The 18556-nt window shown below is 46.3% G+C and overlaps 1 protein-coding gene across 15 annotated transcripts in view; it reads left to right on the top strand.

Annotated features, from left to right (window-relative positions):
- Positions 1-18556, top strand: part of PHACTR1 (phosphatase and actin regulator 1) — a 582572-nt gene that overhangs the window by 439166 nt on the left and 124850 nt on the right. For all 15 annotated transcript variants that reach the window (XM_051855839.2, XM_051855837.2, XM_051855844.2 and 12 more), the window contains one exon: positions 11413-11493. In XM_051855839.2, the coding sequence (XP_051711799.1) occupies positions 11413-11493 (81 nt within the window). The remainder of the gene's footprint in view (positions 1-11412; positions 11494-18556) is intronic.

Below are 18556 nucleotides of genomic sequence, written 5' to 3'. Positions count from 1 at the left end.
TTCTTCCGAGTCTCCAGTGCAGGTACAGGGGCCCAAGGACTCGGGCCATCTTGTACTGCTTTCCCAGGCCATTAGTAGAGAGCTGGATGGGAAGTGGAGCAGCTGGGACCTGAACTGGTGCCCATGTGGGATGCCAGCACTTCAGGCAGCAGCTTTACCTGCTACGCCACAGCACCAGCCTCAGTTACAAGTTTTTGATGATTCATTTGCTGTGAACAGTTTAATTCCTTCCTGAAGTGGGAGCGTGGTAATAATAACAATCCCAACTCACTGAGTTTTACAAAGAGCTTCAAACCCTTCATGGGAAAGCAGAATCAAGGACATAATTAAAGTGTGATGAGTCCATAGGAGCCAGGCCCTGACCTGATAGGATTGGGGCGAGAGGGGGGACATTCAAGAAAGCACACCAGAGAGCCCATGCTGTCCCTGAGTGTATGCACATGGATGGGCTGTCTGCAAGCCACAGAGAGCCCTCACCAGGAGCTAAGAGGAGACCGCCTCAATTGTGAACGTCCTGTTTCCAGAACCTGGAGAAAATAAAATCTGTGGTTTAAACCACTTGGGCTCTGGTATTTTGTCCCAGCGGCCCAAGCAGACACACATCAAGCTACAGAATTCTGCCCAGAGGAAGGGTCTTCATGGAAATGTGTATTATAAAAAAAAAAAAAAAAGCCTGGATTTCAGAATTGTTTGCCCCTAGATAAACTTACCTTTTAATGCCTTGTGTGCACACACTTCTTGCTGTGCCCCTGCCTATGCACTGTAGCCTGCTTGTACACATTGGTTCACACACTGGTAGGCTTGACGCCCAGTGGGCCCGTCCCTGGCGTGGTAGGCAAGGGTGAGGAGGGTGGTCAAAGGTCACGCTCAGGCATGCCCACACTGCCATCCCCTGCTCTGAGTTCAAGTCCAGCTCTGCACCTCAGGCAGGTGACTCACCCCATCTTTGTCTGCCAAATGGAGAGACTGGCACCAGCCTTCTGGAGTCATTACATGGCCAACACGATGTCCTTGCTACACGGAAAGCATGTAGCATGTTGTTCCTAACATATATGTTACTGTGGTGATATTGGGGAGAAATGAAGGCTTCATGCAAAATGTGCTTCTCAGGCAAAAAAAAATGTGGGTAGACATCTGATTTAACTATTATAGTCCTGACTTTTGAAATTGTAGTTCAAAATTATTGGCTGATTTCAGTTCTGACTGTAGATAGTAACAGCAAATGAACACTAACAGTCTAACACTGCTCTCTTTCTCTGCCATATTGAATCAAGGAAGCAAGATTTTAAAGCCCGAATGCTCTCTTCTGAAGACTTCACTGCGCCAGGGTGGGTCTGAGCATGAGTAGAAAAGCAAGCAGCAAAGCAGGCCCCTTATTTCCGTGAACGTGGCACCAGAGAACGTTTTGAACAAGGGCCCTATTATCTTTTACGTAACAGGTGGTAGCTGGAGTCTTAAGCCATTCTGGGCAGGGTTTCAGGTTTTCACTCTTGAGTGCTGTAGGCGGTGTGCTTCGATCATAAAGCGATCAATAATAATTAGGCGTCTGCAATGAAATACCGTAGCCCGTTCTGCTCCCTGCATCTGCAAGATCAACTCGGTTAGATCCAACGAATTTCCTTTTCATTCCCGAGGGGAATGTTAGAGGCAGCAGAGGACCTGGTAGGAGTGGAGAATGTGGGTGTGAGCATGACCACCAGAAACCAGATGTGATGACACGCTCCCCGACAGGCAAGGGGGAGGGCGCGCTCTGCTATCCAACAGGCAAGGGGCACACAAGCCCCAGAGCACCCTGCCCTCACCCCTCACATCATCACATCACTCGTGCTACATTCCTGGTCACTGCAGGGCCACCTGTTCCACTTTGATTGAAAGTCTGTCCTCGAAGGTGATGTGTAGGTGAAGGGACGAGGGACATATGTACATGGGGCTTATCCTGTTGTTCAGAACATAGCTGTATTAAATCCTGTTCTACCAGGGTCCCAACACATGCAGAAGGAATTGTTCCTTTTGCATCGTGTAGAGCTCAGAAGAGACACCTGACACTCTGTTGGGGTTGAAGTTTCCTAGGCAGGTTGGGACAGAAAGATGAAAAATAGGATCTTGAAATTACCCCCAAATTTCCTTGATGTACTATCAAGAGTGTGTAGCCCAGTTCTTGCGAAATCAACTTCTCTAAGTTTTTTCTGACTTACCACTTCAGAATGGACTCCAAGAATAGTCCATGCTATTTTCCGAAGCCGGAATCCTTCTTTAAAATTACTTGTGAAAAACTTTTCTCCAGTTTCCCAACCCCAAAACCTCAGGCCCTGGACTTGCTCCCTGGAGACTTAGAAAAAGACTGAGCAAGTGTTAAAAGCAACCTTCCCATTCTCTTTTCAGACCTACCCCAAGAAAGGACCAAGAAAAGACTTACCGTGGCATTTATTGCCTTATAATCACCCTTTCTTTCATTAATGGAAGTTAGTTTACTGGCCAAATGCATGATTTCATTAGATGGTGGCTGGGTTTTTCATTCCCCTCTAGAGACTATTGCAATGTTACAAAGAAAAACGGTTACTAAGAATGTCTTCAGAATGTTTTTATTTTGAGAAAAAAGGCGTTGAGAAAATGGGTGAAGCAACAATACGCAGCTTAACAAGTCCTTCCAACGTGAGCACCTGCAAATGCAGCCCAAGCCAGCACACAAAATGCTGCCTGCCCCTGGAAGCCCCGCATTGTCTGTCTGATTGCAGTTCCCCTCCATGTAGGAAGTAGCCCCCGTCCTGATTTTTATTGTAATCCCATCCTTGCTTTCTTAGTGGTTCTGAAGCTTAGAGATGTACATCGCTAACACCTTGCAGTTCCCTTGCAGTTTGGGGAATGAATACAGTTGTGAATGGAATCAGAGGATGTATTAGTTCATCCTGCTGTTTTGACCTAGTGCAGCTGGCTGGGTCACTGAGCAGCCAAGGCCCCCTGATTTTTGATCAGTGCACAGACAGCAAGCAGGGGTCCTGGGTACCCCACCTCTCTCTCTGCACTTTGGCTGAGATGTCTGCTAAATCAACAGGGAGAGGGCCATTAGGCCAGCAGCTGAGGGAGAGCACAGTTCAGGACCTGTGCTTGTTCCCCTGTGACAAGGACCCTTGCACCTCAGGTTCCTTCGTGCAGGATTTCTGCAGGTTTTGGATTTTGAAAGGGGAAAAAATGTACACCTTGCAGCCTGATTTTGAGGATTACTTGTCCTTAATTGCCAAAAACTAAAAAGAATTTATTGTTTTCATTTTGAGTTAGTGAGTCTCAATACGTTTTCCTTAATGAAAACCTGGTTACCTGGTAACAACTGGGTTATGGCAAAAATGCTCAGATATTCATAACACTCTTGACCATCTCAGTTCATGAAAGATACATTTGGTTCTCATACAAAGGGCCTCTGGATTAACATGGCCTTTCCTTCATGGCTTTGGAGCTGAGTTCTTGTTTCTTTTTTTATTTCCTTTTCCACATAGCGTTTAGATTGACAGCTGTGTTGCCTTTCTCCTTAATTTCCTTATTAAATAAAAAGATCAATAGACATTGGCCTCTGGTCTTTCAAAACGGAAGACCACCATGCTTTTCCCATTTCTCCAATCCCTTGCTCCTCTTTCTCCTCTCTGAAGTATCGTATGTATAAGCTTAATTTGGAAATGGTCTCTTCATCTTCAAGAGCATACAAGTGTTTTCACTGGAGGTAGCATCAATGCAGGTCGATGGTTTCATTTTGGATTCTTCTAGGCTATAGTTGTTGCATCACATTCATAATCCTCATTATTCATGAGGCCAGATGGGATGTGGAGGCATGTTCTAAGTTCCACTGTCACTTGTAGATTCGTGTAGGTTTCCAGCCTAAACTTCTCTTTCCCTGGTTTAGAAAAATTTAAAATGTAAATGAGAGCTGCAGGTTTTCCTTGCGGTTGGCTATATTAAGGACTGAAGGGACAAGTCTCTCGTTGGCCACTGCAAATCTCACGTCTCAAGGGTGTTTCCCCTTTCAAGCTTCTCTTCCCTCGAGAATGTGGCTGGAAGCCAGAGAGCAGGGAACCCATGGCCCTTGCGAAGCATCTGAGATCTCTGATCTGGTACTCTGAGCGAGACCGGATGCCTTGTTCTAGCCCCAGTATTGTTCTTCCTCCACTCTGCCCTCCACACTTTTTTTTTATTTACTTAAAAAAAAGTACTTAAAAGTTATGAAACCCAGGGGCTTCTGTCTTCTGTCAATACTGAGAGCTCATAGAAAATATCCCACTCAGGGGCTGGCACTAAGGCATTGCTTGGGACTCCAGCATATCACAGTGCTGGTTCAAGTCCCGGCTCTTCCACGTCTCACCCAGCTCCCTGCTAACGCACCTGAGAAAGCAGCAGAAGACGGCCCAAGTACTTGAGCCCCCCTGCCCCTTGGGCCCCCCTGTGGGAGACCAGGATGGTGCTCCTGGCTTCTGACTTCAGCCTGGCTCAGCTCTGGCTATTGCGGCCATTTGGGGAATGCACCAGCAGATGGAAGATGCCTCAGTTTGTCTCTCCTCCCTCTGTTGCTCTGTCTTTTAAATAAGTAACTCTTAAAACAAGAGAAAGAAAGAAAAGAAATTCCAGCTAAAAAATGTACATATAGCTACACATTCTAGAAAAATCCCAATACATGATCACATGAATGCCCAAACAAATATGTTCGTGGGATCTGTATTTTATGCGAAAATGCAGAAGCAACCTAAATGCTGTTCAGTTTCAGGCTACTTCAGTAAACTATAGTCCCTTCATTCCACACAATGCAAAACATGCTCAGAAAGAATTAGGGGCACTGAGTGAACTGATGAGATGATGCCTCCACCTTACTGATAAGTTAGGGGAAGAAAAAGACTTGTAGAATACTAGGCAAAGGATGACTCTGTGTATGTTTGTAAAGATTTATCTATCTATTTATTTATTTATTTGAAAAGCAATATGACATAAAGAGGGAGAGACAGAGAGATCTTCCATCTGCTGGCTCACTCCCCAGATGGCCACAACAGCCAGGTGGGTCTTCCACATGGAAGGCAGGGTTCCAAGTTCTTGAGATACCATCTGCTGCTTCCGCAGGCACATTAGCATAAGGGTGCATAGGAAACAGAGCAGCCAGGACTCAAACCAGTGCTCCACTGTGGGACGCCAACGTTGCAAGCAACAGCTGAACTCACTGCACCATGATGCCAGCCCCTCATTTACGTTCTTAAAGACCGTGTTTAACTATATTTATGTATGTGTATGTATGTCGGGGGTGAATGTTGGGAGAAAGGGAAACAGAAGGAATATCTTCAAACTAAACAGTGATATTTGGTGACTTGGGTCTATGGGGAAGGTGACAGTGAAAAAGAACTTTGTTTTCTGTATATTTCTTGAATTTTTTTTGCAGTGAAATATTTTCATAAATAGAAAAACAAGTGTTTGCACACACAGACACACAGAAGCACACATGGGTACTTCCAAAAGTTCATGGGAAAATGAAATTGAAAGAGTATGGTTTCATTTTGTTGCATTTTTTTTTCATTCTATGCAGAAAATGCACATTATGAAAAAATGGTGAAAGTACTCAAATTGCTTTATGCACCAAAATGTATGCCAAAAAAAAAAAGTTTTAACAAACTCATCCAACCCAAGTATCCATTAAGGAGAATCAGCCCATCTGAAGATACTGCTTTATATTCATGGATATCAAAGAAGCATAGGATTCCTTGGCTTATCATAACCCATGTGGATAGAAAGACTGGAGAAATGAATTCAGGAGGGGTGATGGGGGACTGACTTTTAGCAAATATGGCATTGACTGCAGTGGTGACTCCAAAGAGAGATTTACAAAAATGAGGATAGTCGATCTACTGTCACTCATCCATGAGTAAGCAGACTTCCAAACAACAGAGGAGAAATACAACTGTGGGCACCTCCCCTAGTTTTTCCTTCCTTCCAAACTGATGCAAAAATGGGCATGATTTCCATGTGGATTTTACTGTTACTCATGGATGTTGAGCCCAACACATGAGGAGCCAAGTGCCACAGAAAAGACAGTTTGCCATTGTCTTAGTGTGCTCTGTGTTACTATAACAAAATATCTGGTGCTGGATAGCATAGAGAGAAAAGAGATTGATGTGATGTGATTTTGGTGGCTGGAGGATCCTGACAGCTTGGCAATGGTGTCCTGGTGATTCCCCCTCCTCCCCCCTCCCCGGCTGCATGACAACATGGTGAAGAAGCAGAAGGGGGACTGGCCGTGTGTGGAACAAGAGACTGTGCAGATGAGTGATTCTGGCCAGTGCCGGGCTTACTTTAGCAAGCCATTGTCTAGCCCAGTCCCATGAGATGGCATTGATCATTCATGGGGGTGGAGCTCCCATGACCTAAATACCTTCCATGCTTATAGCCTCCACCACCTCAGTACAGCCACATTGGGGACCAAGCCTGTGACACACCAAGCCTTGGAAGGTGGATCCTATCCACACCATAGCAGATCCCAACGGGGGGGCTTGCCGTGTGCCAAGAGGCACCAAGACTGGTCAGGAGGCAGAGGGAACAGTAGGAAAGAGTGAATGAGACCCTGTACTGTGGGTTCTTTGGGAAGGACTGGTCACTGGTCACGGCAGGGGCAGCAGGTTCAGGACTGGCTGGTTTGAATGTGTTCAGTATACTCTGAGACATAAAGGCTGTCTCTGACTGTGTAGGGCCTGGCCCTAGAGTGATTCGGACAGGTGGACAGTGGCTGGGAGAGCTGCATAAAGGAGGTGGTTGGGATTGTGGGCTCTGGATGGGATGGCTTCAGTAGGAAAGACACCCTCAAAGGCACATGCCATTTAGTGTCTCTAGGAGTTGGCTGGCCCTGTGAGAGGCAACCTATCCCAGGTCAGTAAGGCCCCAAGATGTCAAAGCATCAGAAATACAGAATAAAAACACATGATTAATACACAGTAGTAAAGATGCAACGATCGCTGTGCCTTCTGATGCTTCCTGCCGAGTCTCTGTACTGAGTAGGAGTTGGATGCTAAGAGGAGAGTCTCTCTTGGACATACCAACCTTTGGGTATGGTAGCTTGGGGCCGTGTTTGGTGCAATAATTGAGAAATTGTTCTCTTGCTCATGTTGTGGACAGAACAGATTCGTGACACCTCTTTTCTATGTCTGGATCTATTCAGCTACCTCTGTTAGTCTATAAAAGTAAATCACAATTTGTGTTTCCCATCTCCTCTTCAGAGTGTCTTGTATCTTGGCTTAGAATTTCAGACTGGAGATCCATGGAAACAGTTTTTGCATGTTTGCTGGTTTATGTGTATTTGTTTGGATATTCTGGTTGCTACAGTTGCCTCCTAGAACTTAGGTTGCGTTCTGCATTCACTGTAGCCTGCAATTTTTTGTTCTGAATATCAGGGAGATGCCCCGGCTGCTTGTCTGAGCTGCATGTTTGTTAGGGAATTGGATTCCTGATTTTTCTGTTTGGTTCTATTGATTCATTAGATGTTAGATGTTTAAAAGTTGTTTTCAGAAATTCACCTTTATTTTCTATGTTTCTAATCCTTGTATTTTAATGTTAGCCTCTTAGCTTTCAGTGGCCCAAAGTTTAGTAATTCCTTAATTACCTACTTAAATTTATGACTTTCATTATTTGAACCAATACTTTTGCCATTATGAGTATTTTCCTTTGTGGTTACTCATTTTCCCAAATTTTAAAAGTCTTCTCAAGGTTTAATTTACATACTGTTAGATTAACTCATTCTGAGTACACAACCCAGTGACTGGTTAAATATAAAGTTGTGCAACCATCACCACAATCCAGTTTTGTAACTGAAAAGTTATATCAGAGATTCCCATATGTGGGATTTTTCCTGCCCTGTATTTTAATAATTCAATAATATATTAGAGGAGTGATCCTTACATTATAGAGCAAATCTTCTTATTTTAAACCAGTCCTTACCGGGAACAGACATTTGGTCTAGTGGATAAGATGTCTGTGTCTCACAGTGGGCTTCCTGAGTTTGATTCCTGGTTCTGGCTCCTGACTGCAGCTTCCTGCTAAGGCACACCCTGGGAAGCAGCAGGCGATGTCTCACGTACCTGGGATCCCGCCATTCACTCGGAAGACCTGGACTGAGTTCTGGGCTCCTGGTTTTTTGACTTGCCCAGTCCTGGCTGTAGTGGGCATGTGGGAAGTCAACCAACAGATGGAAGATCTCTTTTCTATCTGTGGTTCTGTCTCTCTCTTTCTCTCTCTGTCTTTCTGACTCTGCCTTTCAAATAAATAAAAATAATAAGTAATATTTTAAGAGTTAGAAAAAAAAGATTCATGCAGAGTGTTTTCATAAAGCACATTTTTCCATTAGCTCTTTGTAGAGCCCTCCTATTCATGGATTTCAACATTTCCTGCACCAAAGTAACTTGCCTTTTAATTCCATTTCCCATGAACTTTTGAAGTCCTTCCATGCTTTTTAAAGATTTTATTTACTTGAGAGGTAGAGTTACAGACAGAGAGGAGAGACAGAGAGAGAGAGGTCTTCCATCCGCTGGTTCACTCCCCAAATGGCCACAACAGCCGGAGCTGTGCCCACCCATCTGAAGCCAGGAGCTTCTTCCAGGTCTCCCAAGGACTTGGGCCCAAGGACTTGGGCCGTGTTCCACTGCTTTCCCAGGCCACAGCAGAGAGCTGGCTCGGAAGAGGAGCAGCCGGGACTAGAACCAGCACTCAGATGGGATGCTCGTGCCGCAGGCAGAGGATTAGCCTACTGCGCATCAGCGCCGGCCCCAAGCCCAATTAATTTTTAAAGAAAATCTGGATGCATCAAAGAAGTGGCGTGCTTGGGCCAGGCAGCTTCAAGTCCTGCCCTCGGAGTCCCCGGTGCTCCTCCTTTGCCACAAGGTGTGTTTCCATGGAAACGTCTGAGAAGCCAGGGTGTGTGAAAGAGCTTAGTGTGGACTGCATGCTGCACTGCCTCATTTAATGTGCCACTCCTGTTTTATGGAGCGTGCGGCTGGGATTCCCTGGCACGTACGTGATGCCTCCTCCTGGATGTGGCTAACGTGGGACTCATCTCCCTGCTCCAAAGCTCCAAGGTTCTCTCCCGCTGTCTCCTGACTGTCATGGGCAGCACTTTTCATTCAGCGATGCAGGTGTCAGTCGGGACCCTCTCCTTCCTGCACGTCCCTTGTCCACTCCTCAACTTCAAGTGCTGTCAACGTTGCCATCCTCACCCGTCTTGATCATGCCTTTGTTCCTGTTCCCAGCACCCATGATCCCCTGCTTAGACTTCTGTTATCACCTCCATCCGGTTGGCCTCCATTCTCCACACTAAAATGGACCTTCAGCTTTCAGATCCTCAAATCTGATGATTTCTGCCCATTGCTCTTAGAATAACATGGCCCAAGAGGCCTGCATGGCCCAAACCCTAGTTCCTCCAGACTCATCTGGGACAGTCTCCACCTGGTACTGGTGGCTGCTGCCACCCCAGCTTCTCTTCTGTCCTGCTGCTCCTCCTCGGCACCCTGGTCCCTCCCCAGTGCCCGTGGCCCAGCCTGCCCCCTCTGGAGTGCTTCCATGCCCCTACTCAACAGCCCTTTGTAGAGGGAAGATGCATTCGGCTTTCCAATGGCAGCTCCAGGGTCTCATCTTCAGAAAGGCCTCTTCTAATACCCCAGAAGGGGCCATCATTTCTCTTGCAGTCTGGCAGGATCACGTTCCTTTCCTTGAAGAGGACTTACCTCGAGGTGTGCACGTGGGTGACAGTCTGAATCTTGCAGATGTCTGTAAGCTCTGGGAAGGGATGGACAGTCCGTCAGCCACCATCCTCTGCGGCCCTTGCAGGTGCTTGTCTTTCGCAAGTGGCTCCCTCATAGCTGCGTGAGTGCAGTGAGCCAGCTGGGGTCCAGATGGCCCACAGGTGGCCTGAGAACATCCATATTCTACTCACAGCTCGGGATCCTGGACCGTCGAGGGCAGGCTCTATCCTCACTGCAGATGTTGCCAACCAGGCCCATGCACTTTAATCTATGGTTTTGATAGCCCTTGGGGCCCTTATTTTGCTAAAACATACAGGATGGCAAAGCACCTCTTGATAGGCAGATGGCTTCACGTCACCCCCAAGATCTAGACCAGACTCCTAGCTTCCTACCCCTGCTTCACCTTACCTACACAGTCTTCTCCACTGGGGGGCTCAGTGCACCTTTTCTAGCCACACTGAACTTTCCCACGCAGGGGCTGGCGGGAGGCAGAGGTGCATGTACTAACAGCTGGCCTGTTCCTCCCATGGAGCCTGAGAGAGGCAGGCCTTGGGGGGCTGTTTCATGGACATCACCCCCTAGGTAGCCTGAGTATTCAGCCCCTGGGGGCCCTGGAATACCAATCCAGAACGCCTTTCAGGAGACACAGGGGTAGTTCAAAAAGTTTGTAGAAGATGAAATTAAAGGATACATTTCTTTTGGTACAAAAGGTTTGAAAAACGTTTTTTATAATATGCAATTTCCCTGATTTTTTAAGATCCCTTCCATATAAGATTTTCACCCCCAAAACATTTTTGTACCCAAATAAGCATATATTTTCAATGAATTTTGAGAAATACCTTCATGTTTTCATACCATTTTCTTTTTTCTTTAAGATTTGTTTATTTATGTATTTATTTATTTAAAAGACCGAAAGAGAGGGAGAGAGAAAGCATAGCGGGTGAATTTTTCCATCTGCTGATTTATTCTCCAAACAGCTGTGGCTGCAAGGGCTTGGCCAGGCTGAAGCTAGGAACCCAGAACTCTATCCAGGGCTCTGTTATGGGTGGCAGGGACCCAAGCACCTGGGCCCCTCTCAGCTGCCTTCTCAGGTGCATGAGCAAGGAGCTGGATCGGAAGTGGAGCAGCTGGGACTTGAACCACTGGCTCATAGGGGTGCCAGCTTCGCATGCTGCGGCTTAACCCGCAGAGTGCCGGCCCCTACTGTTTTCTTTGTGGTTGGGAAGCCAGAGAGTCCTCAGTGAAGTGTGGTTTCTAGGAACCGGATCGTGGACACGCTGCTGCCACCTGTAAGCAGTGTCTCAGGACACGGAGGTTAGAGCAGAGCAGAGGGCTCTGGCCTGGAATCCTGGCTCCTTGTACTCATAGCAGTGTGATTTTACACTATAGTTTTCTCCAACCATAAATCAAGGCTGAATAGAATTTGATGAAAATGTCTACCTCATAGGTAATTCAAAGATTGTTTTGAAGATTAAAGGAAATCGTGTGATGAAAAGACTTATCATAATATCAAAGAGGATTAACTGCTCTGCATCATTCGCTGCCATTAGCAAACCTCATTCCAGAGGTTTCCTGGGCATTACGGTGCCATGCATGTTAACACAGCACCCTTTAAAAAACAGCACTGTTAGCTAAGCACGCCCTTCTCTTTGTCTTCTGCTTGCAGCCCTGGAAAGGAAGATATCAATGAGGCAAAGCAGAGAGGAGCTGATAAAGCGAGGAGTCCTGAAGGAAATCTATGATAAAGGTAAGGAACCCAGGTCCCCTGTCTGTGGGCCTGAGAGCCGTGCGGGGAATCTGTGGGCTTATTTCTCATGGCTGCATTTGGTTCTCTGCATCATTTTCCAGGACTGGCACCTTTTAGACCCCAGACAATTCTGGAGAGCAAAAAGGATACAACACAGAGGGGTAAAACTCAGTGTTGTATGTAAGGGGGCTGGAAAGCTCCCCTGGGCACCCCCCAGGATGCTAAGAAACATGGCGTAGCTCCAGGAGGACGTCGGCAGCAGCTGTAGGTAGTGGGTGCAGGAGGACACCCAGTGTAAGGATCTCATAGCTTCGGCTCTTCCAGGCAATAGGCGATCTCAGGACAAATGCTTGACTCCACAGGCATCTGGGGTTTCCGTAACAGGTGCCCGTCCATCCATCCGTCCATCCTTCCTTCCTTCATGCAATCTGTCTCCCCACAATAGAAGAAAGTGAAGTTGAAAAAATTAAAATGCACAACTGTACACACGAGCTGTTTTTAGCGGCACTACTTGTGGCAGCTCGGGTCTCTGTGGCTGCAGGTGTTCGCTGAGGGATACCACCAGGATACCGGACGTCTTTTGCTCTTCAAATACTCGTGTATGCAGTGGCCAGCACAGTGCATTGGGTATTCTTCACGGCTCTTCCGTAAGAGCTTTCCCACTTTTTGTAATAAATATTTATTTGGGAGAGGAGAGAGAGCTCCCATCCCCTGATTCCCTCCCCCAATGCCAGGAAGGGCCAGGGCTAGGCCAAGTCCAGAGCCGGGAATTGGAAACTCATTCTAGGGCAGCAGGAACCCAAGGACTAGGAGCATCACTCTGCTTCCCAGGACCTGCACTGGCAGGAAACTGGGGGCCAGAGTCCAAGGCAGAGATGGAATGCAGGTATCCTGACGCAGGGCGTGGCTCTCGTAACCTAGTCCAAGGCCAGAGGACCGCCTTGAGCTTTGCTTTAGGCAGTGGCTTTTACACACGCGCTGTCCACTCCCTGCTCTCTCCTCGCTCCTCCCTGCTCTTTCTCCCACGCTCAGGCTGCACTCTCCCTGGTAAAGCTTTAAGTGAGAGAACAGACTGTCGCTTCCAATCGTGTGCTCATCTCTAGGAATTGTCTATCAGGTCTTCTCATATTGTTCCTGGCTGAGGCGACTTAGCCAGATGATTAAATCATGGAATATTCTGGATCCTCCAGCTGCTGTGACTGGCAAGCAGTCTGTTCGCCTTGTTTCTGAAGGTCCTCTCCATGCCGTGCTGGGGTCCTCGTATAAAGGCGGTGCATGCTTCTAGTTGTGGGGAGCAATCCGGACTAGACTAAGTTACTCGAATTAAGACTTATTCTATGCATCTGCTCTCCCACAATGTGGCGCTGGGAGAGAAGTAAACAGCTTCCGCACAGCTGCCTCCAGTTCAACCAATTAACTGTAGGACTTGCTCCTGATTGGAGAGCAGCGTGCTCGGCGTGTGGGCAGCCGAGTTGGGATTGGCGGAGGAGGACTATAAAGGAGGAGAGAGACGGCATGCACCAGGAACATCTATGGGGAACATCTAAGGGAACCCGTGCAGCCCCCGAGAAAGCCGGCCGGCGATGTGCCGCTCCCCTGCGGAAGTGGGGAATGTGGCTAGGGGGAACTGCCCTTCCACGGAGGTGGAAGGGATAGTAGCCAACCCGGGAAGAACCAGCAGCAAACCCGGGGAGGGCCGAGCAGACGAAAGAACAGCGCAGGGTCCTGTGTTGCTCCTCCACGAAGAGGGGGAGCGACACTAGTCCTGGGGCGTCCCTCTGACCCCACTGGTGTTTTCACTGTTACTTTCTTGTTTTGTTTTAACATTTTATTTATTTGAAAGGAAGAGTTACAGAGAGAGACAGAGAGAGAGAGAGGTCTTCCATCTGCTGGTTCACTCCCCAAATGGCCACAACAGCCAGGGCCTGGCCAGGTCTCCCACGTGGGTGCAGAGGCCCATGGACCTAAGACCATCATCTGCTGCTTTTCTCAGGTGCATCAGCAGGGAGCTGGATTGGAAGCGGAGCAGCCAGGACTCGAACCAACACCCATAAGGGATGCAGGTGCTGCTGGTAGCAGCTTAGCCCACTGCACCACAGCGCCAGCCCTGACCCACTGTTTTGTGAGCTGCTCCATGTCCCTTTGCTGCATCTCACCTCACACGTTCCTACCGTGGTTTTTTTTTTATTTTTTTTTTTTTTATTTTATTTTTTTTTTTTTTTGACATGCAGAGCGGACAGTGAGAGAGAGAGAGACAGAGAGAAAGGTCTTCCTTTTGCCATTGGTTCACCCTCCAATGGCTGCTGTGGCTGGCGCATCGCACTGATCCGAAGCCAGGAGCCAGGTGCTTCTCCTGGTGTCCCATGCGGGTGCAGGGCTCAAGGACTTGGGCCATCCTCCACTGCACTCCCGGGCCACAGCAGAGAGCTGGCCTGGAAGAGGGGCAACCAGGACAGAATCTGGTGCCCCAACCAGGACTAGAACCCGGTATGCCGGCACCACAGGCAGAGGATTAGCCTATTGAGCCACAGCGCTGGCCCCTAGCATTTTTTAAGTATTTTCTTGTAGCACACCTTGCCAGGCTGCAGTGAAAGTGGGAAGTGTCTGAGCTCTTGCCCTGTGCTGGTGGCTCAGGATCCTGGAGGCGGGCTGTGGAGCTGGACTGTGAACTCTGACCTCCTGGGGCAGGGATGCCCTCGGGGGCGCCACTTCATCTGTCTCGCTCTGGGAAGGGCCAGGCCAGGGTGTGACTTCTTTGGTTGCTGACGCTGCCCATGGGGAAAAGAATCCATAATTTTATCCCTTTTCTCCAAGTCTGGCTGTCTGCACCCCCCACCCCAACCCTCCCTTTTTAGCGACCCGAAGCTGCCGTGCCTCATGCTGAGCTCCTTTCTCCATATTCCTTCCCTGTAGAGACAGGTGGTGTCTGACAACGGGAATCAGCTAGAGACCCCAGTGCTTCAGTAAATGTCTGGGCAAATGCCAGTTGTCAGTGTCCTTTTTTCTGCAACCTTTATACCTGTCTGCTTCGTAAGCTTCAGGAACAATCCCCAGGGGAGCAGGCACTTCACCGTAACATGCGTTCTGTCCAGCTGCTTCCAGTAACAGAGTGAGGGGCTTCCTGGGCTCACCAGAGAAGTCGCAGGGTGTTAAAGTGAAAGCCTTGTTGTAGGAGGAAAGGCACAGAGGCTGGTCCCTGAGAGCACAAGACGTGGCTGTTGGCAGGCATGGAGCTGACACGGGACGTGCACGCAACAGCTGTCGACGAGGGGACACTCATTTCCCGCCAGTCTCCTGTCTTATTTTCATCTTTGCATGTCTCCCTGGCTCTGCCCCTTCCTGTCTGTTTGTTAACTGACTGCAGATGTGCAGGGGCCTCACAGGCTGTCTGCTCATTCCTGCAAGCCTCGGAAATCCGGTCTGGTGTAGACTCGACGCTTGAGAATGTTCGCTGTCTGCATGAGAGCAAGAGCGAAGGAGAACAGGGACGGACATCAGAGCTCTGTGGCACGTGGCGGGTGTACAGCTTTGAGTGTGCCATGGGGTTTTCTGATAAGAGCAGCCTTTCTGTGTCACTGTGGACATTTATCTCGTGACTCTTTTTTCCCTAGAGAATGAGTTTTGTCATTAATTAAGGAAGCACCTAAGAAAAGCAATGGAGTTAGACAATTAGGCATAACTAAAACTTACGAGACATAAGAATGTCCTCCACTTAATACACTAAAATAAAATAAATCTTTGAGAACAAGTTTTACTGTTAGCTCTCATAATACAATTCTTGGAGGACAGAGGTCCTGCTTGGGAAGTTAGTACACAGTGATTCCTGTTGTTAATTTGACAATTAACTCTCTTATATATGATGTCAGTGATCACCCGAGGCTCTTGACATGAGCAAAGGCCATAAGCAAAGTGGAAGTTCTCTCCTCCCTTCAGAGAAAAGTTCCTCCTTCTTTGATGATCCCTTCTTTCCACTGGGGTCTCATTCACAGAGGCCCTTCATGTAGGACATTTTTGCCATGGTGTCTTGATTCTCCATGCCTGAAATGCTCTCATAGGCTTTTCAGCCAGACCAGAATGCCTGAAGGGCTGATTCTTCAGTCAGAGTGCTACTTAAAGCAATTGTCATTCTGTGAGTCTGCTGTGTGGACTGCTTCCCATGTTGGAGCATTCACTCTTTTTAATTCTATTTATTATTATTACCAAACATTTAATCCTATTCATATGATCACTTTAACACTTGATCCTATCCATATTATCTCTATAACATTTAGAATGCTATTTTTATCACCCAGGTTAAGGAGATTTGGAGTCCCATGTCAAGTTTTTAAACTGTACCCTTAGAAGTAAGTCCATAAGAATGTATGCAGTTACAAACTTCATACACTTCATAATTACAACTTTAGGAACATGGTAATTCTTCCCACTGTCTCCCACCCATACTTCTATCTCTCTTCCTCTTGCCTCTCTTATTACCACTCTTATTTTTTACTAAGATCTGTTTTCAATTGATTTTTTAAAGATTTATTTATTTATTTGAAAGGCAGAATTACAAAGAGGCAGAGGCAGAGGAAGAAAGAAAGAGAGGAGGTCTTCCATCTGCTGATTCAATCCCCGGATGGCTGCAACAGCTGGAGCTGTGCTGATCCAAAGCCAGGAGCCAGGAGCCAGGAGCCAGGAGCTTCCTCCAGGTCTCCTCTGTGGGTGCAGGGGCCCAAGGACTTGGGCCATCTTCTACTGCTTTCCCAGGCCATAGCAGAGAGCTGGATTGGAAGTGGAGAAGCCGGGACTCGAACTAGCATCCATATGGGATGCTGGCACTGCAGGCAGTGGCCTGATCTGATACACCACAGTGCTGGCCCCTTCAATTAACTATATACACATATGATTAACTCTGTGTTAAGTAAAGAGTTCAACAAATAGTATATTAAAAAAACTGCTCCTCAACAGTCAAGGCAAGGGCTGTTCAAGTCATTGCATCTCAAAGTGTCAATTTCACTTCTACAGATCGCCTGTTAAGTGCTCTATTAGTTATTACAGGTCGGGGAAACATTTGTATTTGTCCCTTTGGGACTGGCTTATTTCACTAAGTCTGATGTTTTCCAGATTCATCCATTTTGTTTCAAATGACCAGATTCCATAGTGTACATATCCCATAGTTTCTTTATCCAATCTTCAGTTGATGGGCATTTGGGGTGATTCTATTTCTTAGTTGTTGAGAATTGAGCTGCAATAAACATGGGGGTGCAGATAACTTTTTCATTTGCTGATATCATTTCCCTTGGGTAAATTCCCAGGAGTGGGATGGCTGGTTTATATGGTAGGTCTATATTCAGATTTCTGAGTTATCTCCATACTGTCTTCCACAGTGGCTGTACCAGTTTACATTCCCACCAACAGTGGATTAAGATACCTTTTTCCCCACATCCTCACCAGCATTTGTTGTTTGTTGATTTCTGTGTGAAAACCATTCTGACTGTGGTGAGGTGAAAGCTCATTGTGGTTTTGATTTGCATTTCCCTGATGGCTAGTGATCCTGAGCATTTTTTCATGTGTCTGTTGGCCATTTGGATTTCCTCTTTTGAAAAATGTCTGTTTAAGCCCTTTGCCCATTTCCTAACTGGGTTGTTTGTTTTGTTGTTGTGAAGTTTCTTGATCTTTTTATATATTCTGGTTATTAATCCTTTATCAGTTGTATGGTTTGCAAATAATTTCTCCCATTCTGTCAGTTGCCTCTTCACTTTGCCAAGTGTTTCTTTTTCAGTACAGAAGCATCTCAATTTGATGTAATCCCATTTGTTAATTTCGGCTTTGACTGCCTGTGCCTCTGGGGTCTTTTCCAAGAACTCTTTGCCTATGTCAATGTCTTACAAGGTTTCCCCAATGTTATCTAGTAATTTGAAGGTATCAGGTCATGGATTAAGGTCTTTAATCCATTTTGAGTGGATCTTTGTGTAAGATGTGAGGTAGGGGTCTGGCTTCTTATTACCACATGTGGAAATCCAGTTTTTCCAGCACCATTTGTTGAAGACCACTATCCTTGCTCCAAGGATTGTTTTTAGCTCCTTGATCAAATGTAAGTTTGTTGTAGATGTTTGGGTTGATTTCTGGTGTTTCTATTCTGTTCCGTTCGTCTAACCATCTGTTTTTTTACAAGTACCAGGCTGTTTTAATTACAACTTCCCTGTAATATGTCTTGAAATCAGGTGTTGTGATGCTTCCGGCTTTGTTTGTTTTTTTTTTTTTTTTAAGATTGGTTTAGCTATTTGGGGTCTCCTGTGTTGCCATATGAATTTCAACATCATTCTTTATAGATCTAGGAAGAATGTCCTTGGTATTTTGATTGGTATTGCATTGAATCTGTAAGTTGCTTTCAGAAGAATGGATATTTTGATGACATTGATTCTTCCAATCCATAAACATGGAAGATTTTTCCTTTTTTTTGGCATCTTCTTCTATTTCTTTCTTTAATGTTTTGTAATTCTCATCGTAGAGATCTTTGACATTCTTGGTTAAATTTACTCCAGGATTTTTTTTTTTTTATATAGCTATTGTGAATGGGATTGATCTTAAGAGTTCTCTCTTAGCCATGGTATTGTCTATATATACAAAGGCTGTTCATTTTTTGCATTGATTTTATATCCTGCTACTTTACCAAATGAGTCCCAGTGGAATCTTTTGGATCCCCTACATATAGAATCATGTCATCTGCAAATAGGGATAGTTTGACTTCCTTCTTCCTGATTTGTATGCCTTTGATTTCTTTTTCTTGCCTAATGGCTCTTGCTAAAACTTCCAGGACTATATTGAATAGCAATGGTGAGAGTGGGCATCCTTGTTTGGTTCTGGATCTCAGTGGAAATGCTTCTAACTTTTCTCCATTCAATAGGATACTGGCCATGGGTTTGTCATAAATTTCCTTGATTGTGTTGAGGAATGATCCTTTCATACCCAATTTGCTTAGATTTTTCATCATGAAAGGGTGTTGTATTTTATCAAATGCCTTATCTGTGTCTATTGAGATAATCATATGGTTTTTGTTTATCAGTTTGTTAATGTGATGTAT

This window comes from Oryctolagus cuniculus, chromosome 5 (assembly GCF_964237555.1).
Source record: "Oryctolagus cuniculus chromosome 5, mOryCun1.1, whole genome shotgun sequence".
Taxonomy (NCBI): domain Eukaryota; kingdom Metazoa; phylum Chordata; class Mammalia; order Lagomorpha; family Leporidae; genus Oryctolagus; species Oryctolagus cuniculus.
The sequence above is the reverse complement of the archived record's forward strand: the minus strand, read 5'-3'. Positions and strand labels throughout refer to the sequence as shown.